General features: G+C 37.6%; 1 protein-coding gene across 2 annotated transcripts in view; it reads left to right on the forward strand.

The window, feature by feature from the left end:
• The window catches only part of LOC108708858 (cell adhesion molecule 2-like), an 860,128-nt gene that overhangs the window by 701,305 nt on the left and 143,794 nt on the right, over nt 1-15,029 (forward strand). For both annotated transcript variants that reach the window (XM_041583368.1, XM_041583367.1), the window contains exon 3: nt 3,670-3,819. In XM_041583368.1, coding sequence (XP_041439302.1) covers nt 3,670-3,819 — 150 coding nt within the window. The remainder of the gene's footprint in view (nt 1-3,669; nt 3,820-15,029) is intronic.

Raw genomic sequence — 15,029 nt, forward strand, 5'->3', positions numbered from 1 at the left:
ACTTAATAACTTCTGAGACAGTTTTCTTGCAATTTACAATCAGTAAATATAACATAGGATATTTCGTATAATACTTAACAAAGTTACCCCCTGCCCATACAGTAAAATCCATTGTGTATTTCAATAATAGCAGTGTTTTTATGGGTCTTTGATAGTGACCATTTTATTATGCAACTTGAGTCATTATTTAAACATTGTGAAATTATTAAAATGTACATACATAATTTCTACACTGGTGGTGCCTCTAACCTTTAAGACAATCAAGAATATATTAATTCAAACTCTCAAATTTGCCTTATTCAATTTTATCATTCATCTGTCACAGTAATATGCTGTGCAGTACATTTCCCATAGAGGTTTCTTTTTTTTTTAATTACCAAGTACACCCCCCTCTTGAGACATGAAATCACATTGTTTTGATCATGCTCCTGCATATTCTGCACTCATTAACACCATTTAATTCATAAATGTTGGAGTGTTCTTCAAGTGGTATAAATGATCTTCATGTGATGCAGCAAATATCAACTTGATCAGTATTTTATGAAACAGAAGTTTGATTATTAACACTTTTTGTACCCCAAACAGAGCCAGACATGTGGTCCCAATGGTCAAGTGGTCTCAATATTGTCTTCTTCTGGTCACCTTGATTATGTTTGGTGTTTTTAGGAACATGTCATAACATACTTACTGTTTCTATATATTTCAATGCTAGAGTCTCAACAGCAGTACATATTGTACAACTTCAAGACCACAGAATTAGTTTGAGGTTTCTTATGCTGCTAAACTTTTTGTTTCATTTTCATTTTTTGTGCCTGTCACATAGCTACTGCATTCATTTAGTATATTTCACACTTTATAACTTTATAACTGATACTTGGTGCAAAATGTTTGTGTGCATATATAACTTATGCCTTAAAGTGTATGTGGAAACATATTTTAGCTCATTTATGACTGCTGCCTCAACTGTGGTTGGACAAAAATGAATGCAGTCAATGATAACAAAGATGATCCTTGCACTCTCCTATAGTTGTGATTGGTACCAATGAATCCACCGCACCGCCTCCCAATTTGCATGCACATGTCTCTATTGATGCAGGGGAACCCTGGGGCTACTGCCACCTCCAGGCTGGAGATAATTATGGGTTCCCCTCTGCTATTTATGTCAATAGGCAAAGCAAATTTGCACCCAGTGTATCATGAACGAACATAATTAAAATGCCATCACTATCAAACTTTGCATACAGTTGTGTCTGATTTTATAGTTTGTTTTTTTATTATTGTAGTATCAGATGCAGTTGTAGCAAATGCAACGCTGTGTATGGCTGCTTTACTGCTTGAGTTGAAGGAAAACTAAAAAATAGTGGGTTGCATCCAAAATGCTATATTTAAATTCATTATATCAGCCATACTAGACATCTAAAATAATCATAAAATGCCTTGGATACTTTTAGAAGGACAACAGGGTTGTGTAGAATAAGATACATGAATTTATATGAATGGTAGAATCTCTAGAAGTTACATATTCACCCTACATATATACAGGTCATGGAATCATTAACAGGTTTCTAATGTGTTAATTAGTTTTATTATAATCAGCTGTGGCCAGAAGTGATTTGGATGTCCTGTAGATAACACTGTTGGAAAGGTCACAATATCATTTACAGGATAATATTATTAAGGTCATTTGTGCTTTATAGTAGTAAATTATAACACAATGCTAAATTAAATCACAAAAAATGTGTCTTTGGCTTTTGAGCAGAAGACTACAGAAATTCATTCATTCAAGCAGAACAGTTATATGCTCAGTACACAAAATACAGAAAGCAATATCTTTATCTAACAAATATTTGCTGTGTATAGAGCTCATCTCTTGTCTCTTGAGATTCACTCTGGTGAAGAGAGAAATAGTACTAGAGATTAGTAATGCAGTTTTTTTTGAGGGGATAATTCAAAATTAAATGCCACACACAAATATTTGTGCAACCAACTGACAATATGTAATAACTATTTCAGATTTCAGCAGCACAGTGGTACAGCAAAGATCAGTTCAATCAAGAGTTTTTTGCCCTGCTAGAAATTTGCCAGCAATCACTATGGATAAACACTACTGAGTCAATACAGCCAGTGACATTTCCAAGAAGAATCACACTTAATAGGCCAACACCACACTCTATAACACTCCTATAAGTGATTCATTTCAATAGGTAAACACTAATGGGCAGCTTTATCAAGGGTCGAATTGAAAATTGGAATTTTTGAGTTTTTTTATGGACGAAATTGTCAAATTCAACTAGGGAATTTTATAAAATTTTATTCAAGGTTTTTTTTTTAATTTTAATTAGATTTTCAAGATTTATCATACACTGGCCATTTAAGAACTCAAATTCGACTATTCCCCACCTAAAAACTGCTGGATTGCTGTTTAAATCAATGGGAGATACCCTGAGATCAATGTGGAGTTGTCCTGACGTTCAAGTTTTTTTCAGAAAAAAAACTTTAATCAAGTTTTTAAAACTCAAATCGAATTGATTCGATTTCAATTAGAGTTTTCAGGTCAATCCTATCCACGTGAGTTTTTTTTTATATATTTTGATTGATCGAATTTCAAGTTCATGGGAGTTTGTGGGAATTTTTAAAAACTCACATGAATTCGAAATTCGACCTTTGATAAATGTGCCTTCCTATATGCTATATCACTGTCTTCTACAAAATCCATTGTATGTGCTGGACTATAACGAAACCTTACTCTTCTTCTCTTCATCTGCCTTTTCTATCCTGATGGGACAATGTCTTAGCTACTAATACAGGCTGCCATGGAATGTGCATGGGCATTTGCAGTAGTCATCATAAATCTTCCTCTGTTGGTCCTGTTTACCTCTATTATCAAATCTACAGTGGACAAATATGAAATTAGTTTAACTAATGACCCATGTGTCCGCATAAAAAAGATAAGACAACCTTGGTCCAGGAGGTTGGGTTTTTGAAACTAAAATATAGCAAATGTAATGGTAGGCCAGTTTATTCAAAATCAGATTGTTTAATATCCCAGTTTTTCAAACAAGGATACTTATGTCTATTAAATTCAAGTGCAACAAGTACAATATAATATATGTTAAGTAAATAAGCAGTAGGTACATAACTGTCTTTATATATTTTACTTGTAGCGGAAGGGGTTTCCAGGTGTAGTAAAAAAGACTATTGTTCATCCTTAGCCTGAAAGAGATGTTTTATTTCTGCAGTGAAGCCAACTAGTTAATAGTTAATAAAAAAACAACTAAAATATGAATTTATATTGTAGTAAATGCTTGATTATCGTGATAAGTGTCTTTATAAATGTCTTTATTGCACTAATAGCGTGTTCATGCATGAAGCATGGGCTGGGAAAGTGAACATGACATTTTAAAAGGAGTTTTGAAAAATCTTTTGAAAATGTAAAATTGATTGAAAAAGATTCTCTTTTAATGAATAAAACGCCCAAAGCACAAATATATTTTTAAATATCTTCCTGAAAGAAATACTTGTGCAAAATTGATTGTCTTCCTGTGTTTCCCAGTGACATAATTTCCCTTGTTTCTTGTACCTTTCCCAGCCTGTAGCATGCTAATGTTTTACATTCTGCGTTGGAAGTGTCATGCTCATGTCAGCTGTATTTTCTAACCCTCCCTTTAGCAAGCCAAGGGCAGTTTCCAGTCACACAGAATGCTACAGTTGTCGAAGGAGGAACAATCAACTTGACCTGCCGAGTTGATCAAAATGATAACACCTCCCTCCAGTGGTCCAATCCAGCTCAGCAGACCCTGTACTTCGATGACAAAAAAGGTAATTCATTTCCAGTTTCCCTTTTTTTTTTAATGCTGTTTTTCATCTAAGCCTGTAACTGAATTAGCCCATGTTGTGCGAGGCTTCTAATGTGTTGGAATATTTCCATAATAAGGGGAAGGTGTTCTCGCTGTAGAGTTACACATGAAAAGCCCTTTGCTGTGAATCTTTGTAGGCCCTATGAATAGAATCTCCACTGTGCCAGAGCTGTGAGAGAGAAAAAGAAACCTTACTTGATGCACGAGGAATATACATCACATTGAGAATTTGTTCTTTGCACTACAATAAGCCTGGTCGGTTTAAATTGTGGCCCCTGTTTCTGTCAAGAATAATTGAGAATGTAGCAGTATGTGTTAAATGAAAATCCTCTACGCATGCTGTAAAATGCCTAAAGGTCTGTTGGCTCTGACAATGTGCAAAGTGTGAGGAGAACCTCGCCAGACATTCAGAACATTTCAACGGTTTCATGTAATCCAGAATGATTAGATATTGTAATACTTATTTCCAGTAAGGTCTTTGAGGAAAAAAAAAAATAGTAAATAAAATAAAACATAAAATAAACTCCCATCCTTTTGAGAGATTTTGAAAATTACATTCAACATGAAGGAGAAAAAAAGTTCCATTAAGCATTTCACGCTAACCAGCATGGCATCTGCTACAAAGTTGATTCAGATCATTCTTTTGGATTAGATAAAATGGTGTTAATGCTTTTCTCAGACAGTTCTCACATATTCCTTCTCTTCTTTCTCTTATTTTAACATGCTGCCAACATCCGTCTCAAGAATTTTATCTCTACTTCATGAAATATTTGTTAAAGATGACCCTGGCGTATTTTAGTAAAAGGCTCTTCTCCCCTATCAGGTGCCCTACTTGCAAATAACAAAGTTTATAAAGGATTGAGTAAGAAATATTGAGTGTGATTTAGGGGGAAGCTGTAAGCCAGTAAATATCAAAAATGCAAGGGGGATCGTAGGAGCAGTCCAAGGCTAAGTAAAAATGTGTTTAATACAATGGAAGTGCAACTGATTTGTCCAATTAATCAATGCACATTCCCTGGTCCCCTATCTCATAAGTAATTCAGTATATATGCAAGTAAATGTGTTTACAAAAACAGGGGTTTTTAGTTACAAAGTTATGATCGTAAAATTGGTAAGCCACCATACCACGTCAAGGTAAACCCCATAGCAAAGCTTTCTACTACACTTACAAGTGCCCATCTCTGTTCTTTGTGGTGGGCATTTTTGTTGTAATGAAAAATATTCAACATGAATTCAAAAGTATGAGTTATTTTTCAGTTGTTTGTTGGTTGTTTGTATAAGACAATGGTAATTAAGACATGTTCTCCCCTTTTTTGTTATAGTTTATAAAGGTGCAGTGACCAGCTCCATGTTGTAGCTCCCACCTTTCAAAGCTGTAGTCAGGTGAACCCAGTGGTGGTCAATAAAAGGGCAACCATTTGGGAGTTTTCACCTTGAAAGCAAGCAATTTGCAGGTAGAACTTAGTCCATGTGTAATGTGTATTAATAATCCATATAATTATTCATTAATCAGATGGAAGTGATTGTAGGACTGGCCAGACCATGCAGGGCTGGATTTATATAGTGGGGAACCCTAGGCCCACTTACATTCATCACCTTATTCGCACACATTTTCATTGGTACCAAAGAAATGGGGACTGGTGCATGGGAAATTATAAAAACTATTTTATCTCCTGCACATCCCCAGTATTTCTGAACCAATATGGGTGTGGTTATGGAAAGCATGACACCCCCTAAAATCCTGCTGCCCTAGGCCCGGGCCTTGGTGGCCTTTCCACAAATCTGGGCCTGAGACCAAGAATGATGTAGTTGACCAGCTTGAATATTTTGTAATATATGGCAAAAATCCCTGTTTTGTTTATTGGAGAGGGTTTTTTTTTAGTAGCTTAATGCACAAGATGTCTTAATGTAATTAATATAGTGATAATAGGTTGGACAAACCATGAAAAACATGCCCTGTCATTCATACACAGTCAATAACAGCCTATTGCCTACATGGAGTATCCTTGAATAAGATGGACAGCAAAGTTATAAGGGATTATTTGCTTTGCATTTACCTGAGAAGTGCAACCTGGTGCAACCACACTCCATTTCTACTAAATGAACCTGAAAATGTCCTTTTAAGACACATATTTGTTGATTTTTTTTTAGGTCTAACATCTTGTCAGGCCACATTTTACTTCATACCAACGAGCAATTTGTCCACATTTCTTAAATCTACTGGTCTATAGTTTAAGCACCCTGAGATTTGCTCTTGGTCCCCTACATGGACACATTTTATAGTTTACGAAACATTGCTTTATGGCAAAGTGTTTAGTGCATTCTGTATAATACATGAATGGCTCCAATGCAGACAAATGCAGTAGGAAAGAGAGCTACATGTCTGAAAACAGATAGGCTAGTGCCTATGAGAGTGCCCCAACAGGAAACCTCATAGTGTCCCTTCAAGTCATCATATTGCTTCCACAATTCTTGCATTTAAGTTAAAAACTAAAGTCTTTTGTGGTTGAGTATTAGAATCTTTTTTTAAACCAGGAGAATAAACAAATAAACAAACAGCCAAAGAAAAGGAATCATGGTAAATGCCATATATCAGAAAATAGCTAAAAAGGACTCTTGAGATAAACATGATGTATACAGTTCTCAGATATGCAATGTTTCCAGTTCATGTTTTAATGTACAATAGAAGAAAAATGAAAAGGTGCATTTCTACAATATTTTAATTTCCCTAAAGGCACATTTAACAACAGAATCCAAAGTGTCCAGTACCTTAGGGGAAAAAAACACTTCTCAAAGCTAGGAATCATGCCTTTATGCTATAGACTTGATTCCAGTGCTATTTAAAAAAAAATCAATATATGAAAAAAAAATGTTCAGTATAAGTAGGTTAGTTACTTTAACCTTTTCATTTCTAAGGCATTGGGACTCATTTCAGCCCTAAAAGAACAAACTCTGCCCTTGTTTGCCATGATATGGCAGCATTCATTTTCATAAATTACGTCCCTATCTTGGTAAATACTAAAAAGAGCTAAATAACTCATTCTTTACAGGTTACAGTAATACTGTTTGAGGCTGAGACATACAATTAAAATGAAATACTGAGCATATAATATTACATCTTCCAAACTAGATGCCAGCTTAAAAGGGCAATATATGCCTTTGTTCAACATGACTTCTATTAATAGAGCTGAAAATGCTTTTACCTATTGTTTTCATTAAAATCTGTATTTGTTTTTTGTTTTTTTAAGGTGAACAGTACAAACAAGAAGCCTAAGATTACTTTCTAAAATTCTGGTGAAGTAGTCCCCCATAATGGACTTCTATTTATCTGTAAGCCAAAACTGTCACAACAAGAGAGGGGAATTGGTTATATGGAGCTCATTATCTTTATATATTTTTTATTAAAAATAAATAGCTATTTATAATCTAATTATACTCCCTGATGATCCTCATCCCATACCTGCTAAAGTGAAGGGGTCAAAAGTGAGTCCATTATGTAAATAGATTTTAGATCTATCTCCAAAATAGTCAAAAGAAGTTTCAGGTAGGCATTAAACATAAATATAAAAAATATTAAATACAAAGAAAAATGGACTGGGTCTATGCAGGCAGACAATTAAAACACATTGCCTAAGGATACATTTATTAAGGGACGAATAGTAAATTCTAATTCAAATTGAAATTTTGTTTTGGTGCCATAATTCACACATTTTAATCCCCCAATTTGAATGTAAATTCAAATGTGAGATTTATCACACCTCAACTAATTTGAATAGAAAATAGTCCAAATTCAAATCTAACTTAATTTTTTTTTTTTTAATGTATCATGTACTGTCACTTCAAATTTGACTATTCACCATCTAAAACTTGCCAATTTGGTGTTTTAGCCTATGGGGGACCCCCTAAAATCAATTTGGAGTAATTTGGTGGACTTGAAAAAATGTTGGTGAAAAAAAATTGAATCAAATTACAGCTTGATTCTATTCACGCGTTAAATGTTATTTAATACATTTCGATTGGTCATTTTTTTAAATTTTTGAGTTTATGGTAGTTGATGGGAGTTTTTAGAAACTCCCATATACTTGAAATTTGACCCATAATAAATCTGCCCCTAGTAGTTTGAATTTTTCTTAAATAACCTCCCCATTTATTAGCGTAAAAAAAATTCACATAAATTCGAAATTCGACCTTTGATAAATCTGCCCACTAGTGTTCTACAGATATATTATTTTAACTCTCAACTATTTTATGAAAAGGAAAGGGATTTATTTAAAGTTTTTCCTGTGGCATGTAGAGCTCATTGCAGTATTTGTTTTTATGAATAAATACAGTCAATATATTATAACGCCGAGTTAAAAAGAAGCAGACATCCACAGTTGCGCCAGCATTCAATTATATATCAGTGCAAGGGGGGAGGGGTGTCCGCCACATTTAAGGCAATTATACTATATACAAAAGAGGACTTATCCCCCTATCCCGTTGCACTGTAGAAAATTAGACACAATGTATTACAGTAAAAAGCAATATTTATTAATAACCATGCTAGTGAAACAAATTAAAACATATTTAAAAAACCAACAGCGCTGCTGGAAACAAAAAACGGGGAATACCCTGATGTTAATTAGTGATCACTATATTTTATACTGGTTGAAAAACCTTGCATAGGTAAAAAAATGTGATTGGAGCAGTATAGATAGTTTGGTAAAACGTATTAGATGTGAACTCCCGGCAGAAACCACATTAAGGGCATATATGCCAAAATGTCCCTTCTTCTCTGTATAAGAACTATATCCCAAGCAGGGTAGGGGCTGGCTCCCCTTGCAAGTCCCTCAGCGGAAGCCCCTTGAGCCGAGGTTAGATGCAGGGTAAGTAAGGAGTTAGCTGTAGCAAACGCTGGATCCAATGTAGTAGCCTAAAGGCTATATATGCAGAACCCCAGTTCAGTATGCCAGCATATCGACAGCTGTTTCGCCACGAAAGTGGCTCTTGACAAAGCCACTTTCGTGGCGAAATAGCTGTCGAGTAGTTCGGCGCTGCTGGGCTCAAAGCGGTGTTTTACCCTTGCGGATTGGATGCAGTTTTTATCCCGGGGATGATCTGACGGATATTTGTGAGCGTTCCACACCACGGACGATATCCACACAAGGGCAAGTATAGGAAACCTTTTGCTGGCATACTGAACTGGGGTTCTGCATATATAGCCTTTAGGCTACTACATTGGATCCAGCGTTTGCTACAGCTAACTCCTTACTTACCCTGCATCTAACCTCGGCTCAAGGGGCTTCCGCTGAGGGACTTGCAAGGGGAGCCAGCCCCTACCCTGCTTGGGATATAGTTCTTATACAGAGAAGAAGGGACATTTTGGCATATATGCCCTTAATGTGGTTTCTGCCGGGAGTTCACATCTAATACGTTTTACCAAACTATCTATACTGCTCCAATCACATTTTTTTACCTATGCAAGGTTTTTCAACCAGTATAAAATATAGTGATCACTAATTAACATCAGGGTATTCCCCGTTTTTTGTTTCCAGCAGCGCTGTTGGTTTTTTAAATATGTTTTAATTTGTTTCACTAGCATGGTTATTAATAAATATTGCTTTTTACTGTAATACATTGTGTCTAATTTTCTACAGTGCAACGGGATAGGGGGATAAGTCCTCTTTTGTATATAGTATACAGTCAATATATGCTAACAAAGTCTAAAATGATCAGTGTAGGACATTATGTATTTTCTTTATTTTTTGTTATCGTCCTTATCACAAAGGATAATGGCATACTACCAGCTACCCTGGTGGATCTCATCCGATTGACTTGAATGGCTATTATTGACTGGCTGTGCTTCTTATTAAATTAAATTAAAAAAAAACCTCCATCCACACCATCTATACTTTTGATATACTCTTTCTTCATCTTATTTATATGAAAATGAATAAATGGAAAAGCAGAGTGGGAAATCTTTGTGACCCCCTCCTCTAAAAACCAAACTCTGTCTAAAAACCAAAAGCTAAAAACCAGTTTGTACTCACGTACAGTAGCCATCTGAATAGAAATATTTTTCATCAGGAAGAAAAATGCACATAATAGTTACTAAGAGATGTACAGAAGAATTTTTAGATGTGCTTCTTCGAGCATTTTACAAGTTCACATCTTGTGTCTGGTATATGTCAGCTTGAGTGATTAGTTATTGCAGAAGTGTGCCGCACATATATTGTAATGCGATTTACACATTTCTACACCTTGGTTTCTCCTGTTTTCTCTTTTCCTTTGTTCGTTTGTCGGATATATTCATAAACCTTTACTTTCCTCATGTAAGTGAAAATCTTAGACAAATGATTGTTTCCTCTCGTGTAAAACCTTAAATATCCCAACACATGAATATTTTAACAAAAGAATAACTATTTTGTAAAGCAAAAATCTCCTTTTTTTCTTAAATGTTTTATGGCTTTTTCCCCCCCAAGAGGAATCCAAAAACATTGCAATAACAACAGAAACTGCACAATATTTTTACCTATATAGATAAGTATATGTCATAGGACAGACCGGTACCATGTTTATTCACATCTAGCTTCAGGCCATCCTAGTGCAATATACTAAAAATGTTAAGGTATAATATATACAATAGATAATGATATACTATATTTACAATAAAGGGGCAGACTTTATCAAGGGTCAAATTGAAAATTCAAATTTTGAGCTATTTTTGTGTACTTCGACTAGGGAATAGTCCAAATCTGATTCAAATTTGATTTTTTTGTTGTTGCTGTTTTAGCCTATGGGGGACCTCCTACAACCAATTTGGAGTGAATTGATGGACTTTGACAAATCAAAGTTAGTTTTTTTTAAATAAATTTTGAATAAATTTCAGTTGGTCTTTTTTTATTTGAATTTCGAAGTTATGGGAGTTCAAAAAAACTCTCATTACTTTGAAATTCAACCCTTGATAAATATGCCCCTAAGTATTTTAAGACAGAAGATGAGTGTTTTATAATAATACAGCTGGAGTGTGGGAGTATGCAGTGTTTTATTGTAGACGTTTGGAACAGCTAAGTCCGTTTAGCTGTGCTATAGTTCAATAGAGAAGAAATCAGATGTGTTGAAATTTGATGATGTGAAACAGTGATTATAGGTTTACTGCAAGGAGTAATCCTTCCTTTACCATCAATTTTATTTTGCTTCTTGTAAAAAAAAGTAGAGAAATTACAAGCAATGACACTATTTAGGCAAGTTTTAGATTGCAGTGCCCAGCCATCTGTGACTAAGGTGCCAAAATGACTAGAGATGTCGCGAACTGTTCGCCGGCGAACTTGTTCGCGCGAACATCGGGTGTTCGCGCTCGCCGGAAGTTCGCGAACGTCGCGCGACGTTCGCCATTTTGGGTTCGCCATTGTTGGCGCTTTTTTTTGCCCTCTCACCCCAGACCAGCAGGTACATGGCAGCCAATCAGGAAGCTCTCCCCTGGACCACTCCCCTTCCCTATAAAAACCGAAGCCCTGCAGCGTTTTTTCACTCTGCCTGTGTGTGCTGAAGAGATAGTGTAGGGAGAGAGCTGCTGCCTGTTAGTGATTTCAGGGACAGTTGAAAGTTTGCTGGCTAGTAATCGTTTTGATACTGCTCTGTTATTGGAGGGACAGAAGTCTGCAGGGGTTTGAGGGACATTTAAGCTTAGGTAGCTTTGCTGGCTAGTAATCTACCTTCTACTGCAGTGCTCTGTATGTAGCTGCAGTGGGCAGCTGTCCTGCTTCTGATCTCATCTGCTGACTGCTGCAATAACAGTAGTCCTTGTAAGGACTGCTTTTATTTATTTTTTTGTTGTTTTACTACTACTACTACTACTACTATAAGAGCCCAGTGCTATTAGTCTAGCAGTGTTGGGGAGTGGGACTGGTGTGCTAATCTGCTGCTCCTAGTAGTTCAGCAGCACCAACTTTAATTTTTTTTTTTTAATATTCATTTTTTTTTATTTTACTTTTTTTATTTTACTACCGCTGTAGTAGTGTATAAGTTGACCTTTTAGGCATTATTTGCCCTGTAGGCATTATTTGCACACTGTTTTCTTCAACCCGCCATCTAGCTGTGTGACCTTGTTCACATTCTGTCTAAATATCCATAATATTACCGTCTCCAGAAAAAACACCGGAGTGACTTTTTTCAAGCAGCATTCATATATTTTACGTAATCCGTATCCACCGTTGTAGTAGTGTATACGTTGACCTTGTAGGCATTATTTGCACACTGTTTTCTTCAACCCGCCATCTAGCTGTGTGACCTTGTTCACATTCTGTCTAAATATCCATAATATTACCGTCTCCAGAAAAAACACCGGAGTGACTTTTTTCAAGCAGCATTCATATATTTTATGTAATCCGTATCCACCGCTGTAGTAGTGTATACGTTGACCTTGTAGGCATTATTTGCACACTGTTTTCTTCAACCCGCCATCTAGCTGTGTGAGCTTGTTCACATTTTGTCTAAATATTGATAATATTATCGTCTCTAGAAAAACCACTTGAGTTACTTTTTTTCAAGCAGCATTCATATATTTTACGTAATCCGTATCCACCGCTGTAGTAGTGTATACGTTGACCTTGTAGGCATTATTTGCACACTGTTTTCTTCAACCCGCCATCTAGCTGTGTGAGCTTGTTCACATTTTGTCTAAATATTGATAATATTATCGTCTCTAGAAAAACCACTTGAGTTACTTTTTTTCAAGCAGCATTCATATATTTTACGTAATCCGTATCCACCGCTGTAGTAGTGTATACGTTGACCTTGTAGGCATTATTTGCACACTGTTTTCTTCAACCCGCCATCTAGCTGTGTGAGCTTGTTCACATTTTGTCTAAATATTGATAATATTATCGTCTCTAGAAAAACCACTTGAGTTACTTTTTTTCAAGCAGCATTCATATATTTTACGTAATCCGTATCCACCGCTGTAGTAGTGTATACGTTGACCTTGTAGGCATTATTTGCACACTGTTTTCTTCAACCCGCCATCTAGCTGTGTGAGCTTGTTCACATTTTGTCTAAATATTGATAATATTATCGTCTCTAGAAAAACCACTTGAGTTACTTTTTTTCAAGCAGCATTCATATATTTTACGTAATCCGTATCCACCGCTGTAGTAGTGTATACGTTGACCTTGTAGGCATTATTTGCACACTGTTTTCTTCAACCCGCCATCTAGCTGTGTGAGCTTGTTCACATTTTGTCTAAATATTGATAATATTATCGTCTCTAGAAAAACCACTTGAGTTACTTTTTTTCAAGCAGCATTCATATATTTTACGTAATCCGTATCCACCGCTGTAGTAGTGTATACGTTGACCTTGTAGGCATTATTTGCACACTGTTTTCTTCAACCCGCCATCTAGCTGTGTGTATTATCGTTTCCAGAAAAACCAACTGAGTTTTTGTTGTTGTTGTTGTTTTTTTAAAAATAATGCCAGGCAAAGGCAGGCCGCCACGCAGAGGCCGTGCTAGGGGCCGTGCTGCTATGCAATCCTGTGGCCCTAGCAAATTGCCCAGTTTTAAAAAGCCAATGACCCTGAACTCCCAAAATGCTGAAGAGGTAGTTGACTGGCTTACACAGCACACCCCATCCTCTACCGTTTCTAACTTTACCACAACATCCTCCTCATCCTCCACTGCTATGGCCACCCCACGTAACACTTCCTCCACCACCGGTGCCCCTTCTTCACTGGGGTCAGAGGAGTTATTTTCCCATGAGTTTCTTGAACTGAGTAATGCGCAACCATTATTGCCAGAAGAAGATGAAGGAGATGAGGACCTTACACCAGATTTAATTCTGGCAGAGAACACGATAGAGATGGACATAATGAGTGATGAGGAGGAGGTCCCCGCTGCTGCTTCCTTCTGTGATGTGTCAGAAGAAATTGATGCATCTGAGGAGAATGATGATGAGGAGATTGATGTTTTGTGGGTGCCTAGTAGAAGAGAGCAAGAGGAGGGTAGTTCAGATGGAGAGACGGAGAGTCAGAGAGGCAGTAGGAGAATAAGACTTAGAAGAAGCAGGGAGGACAGCCCGCAGGGATCAGTAGGGCAACAACATGTATCGGCACCTGTGTTCAGCCGGCCAACGCACCCGCCATTGCCGCCAATGCCGCCAACTTCTACTGTTACCGCCAGATCGCACACTTCCAAAAAGTCAGCAGTGTGGGATTTTTTTAATGTGTGTGCCTCTGACAAAAGCATTGTAATTTGCAATGAGTGCAGTCAGAAACTGAGCCTTGGTAAGCCCAACAGCCACATAGGTACAACTTCTATGCGAAGGCACATGAGCGGCAAGCACAAAGCACTTTGGGAGCAACACCTCAAAGGCAACAGGCAAACTAAAAGCCACACTCCTTCTGGTCCAGCATCTTACTGCTCTACCTCTGCTCTCCTTGACCCGTCTGAACCACCCTCCACTCCGCCTTCCACCTTGACCACCTGTTCCCATTCCCAGTCATCTGCCACCAGCCAAGTTTCTGTGAAGGCCATGTTTGAGTGTAAGAAGCCAATGTCTGACTGTCACCCCCTTGCCCGGCGTCTGACAGCTGGCTTGTCTGCACTCTTAGCCCGCCAGCTTTTACCATACCAGCTGGTGGACTCTGAGGCCTTCCGCAAATTTGTAGCAATTGGGACACCGCAGTGGAAGGTACCCAGCCGCAATTTTTTTTCTAAAAAGGGAATACCACACCTGTACCAACATGTGCAGAGCCAAGTTACCGCATCTCTGTCACTTAGTGTTGGGCCAAAGGTCCATATGACTACTGACGCATGGTCCTCCAAGCATGGTCAGGGCAGGTATGTCACCTACACTGCCCACTGGGTGAACTTGGTAATGGCTGGGAAGCAGGGAATGGGTAGCTCAACAACAACAGTGGAGTTGGTGTCACCGCCACGGATTGCACGCGGTTCTGCCACCACCTCTACTCCTCCATCGCTCTCTACCTCGTCTTCTTCTTACTCTGCTGCTGGGTCCTCCTTCTCCTCCTCCACACCTGTGCACCCCCAGCTCCCCCTAGGCTATTCGACGTGCCAGGTACGCCGTTGTCACGCTGTCTTGGGGATGACGTGCCTGGAAAGCAAAAACCATACCGGATCTGTACTCCTGTCATCTCTGCAGTCACAGGCCGATCGGTGGCTGACCCCACACCAAC

Source organism: Xenopus laevis, chromosome 2S (genome assembly GCF_017654675.1).
Source record: "Xenopus laevis strain J_2021 chromosome 2S, Xenopus_laevis_v10.1, whole genome shotgun sequence".
NCBI lineage: Eukaryota > Metazoa > Chordata > Amphibia > Anura > Pipidae > Xenopus > Xenopus laevis.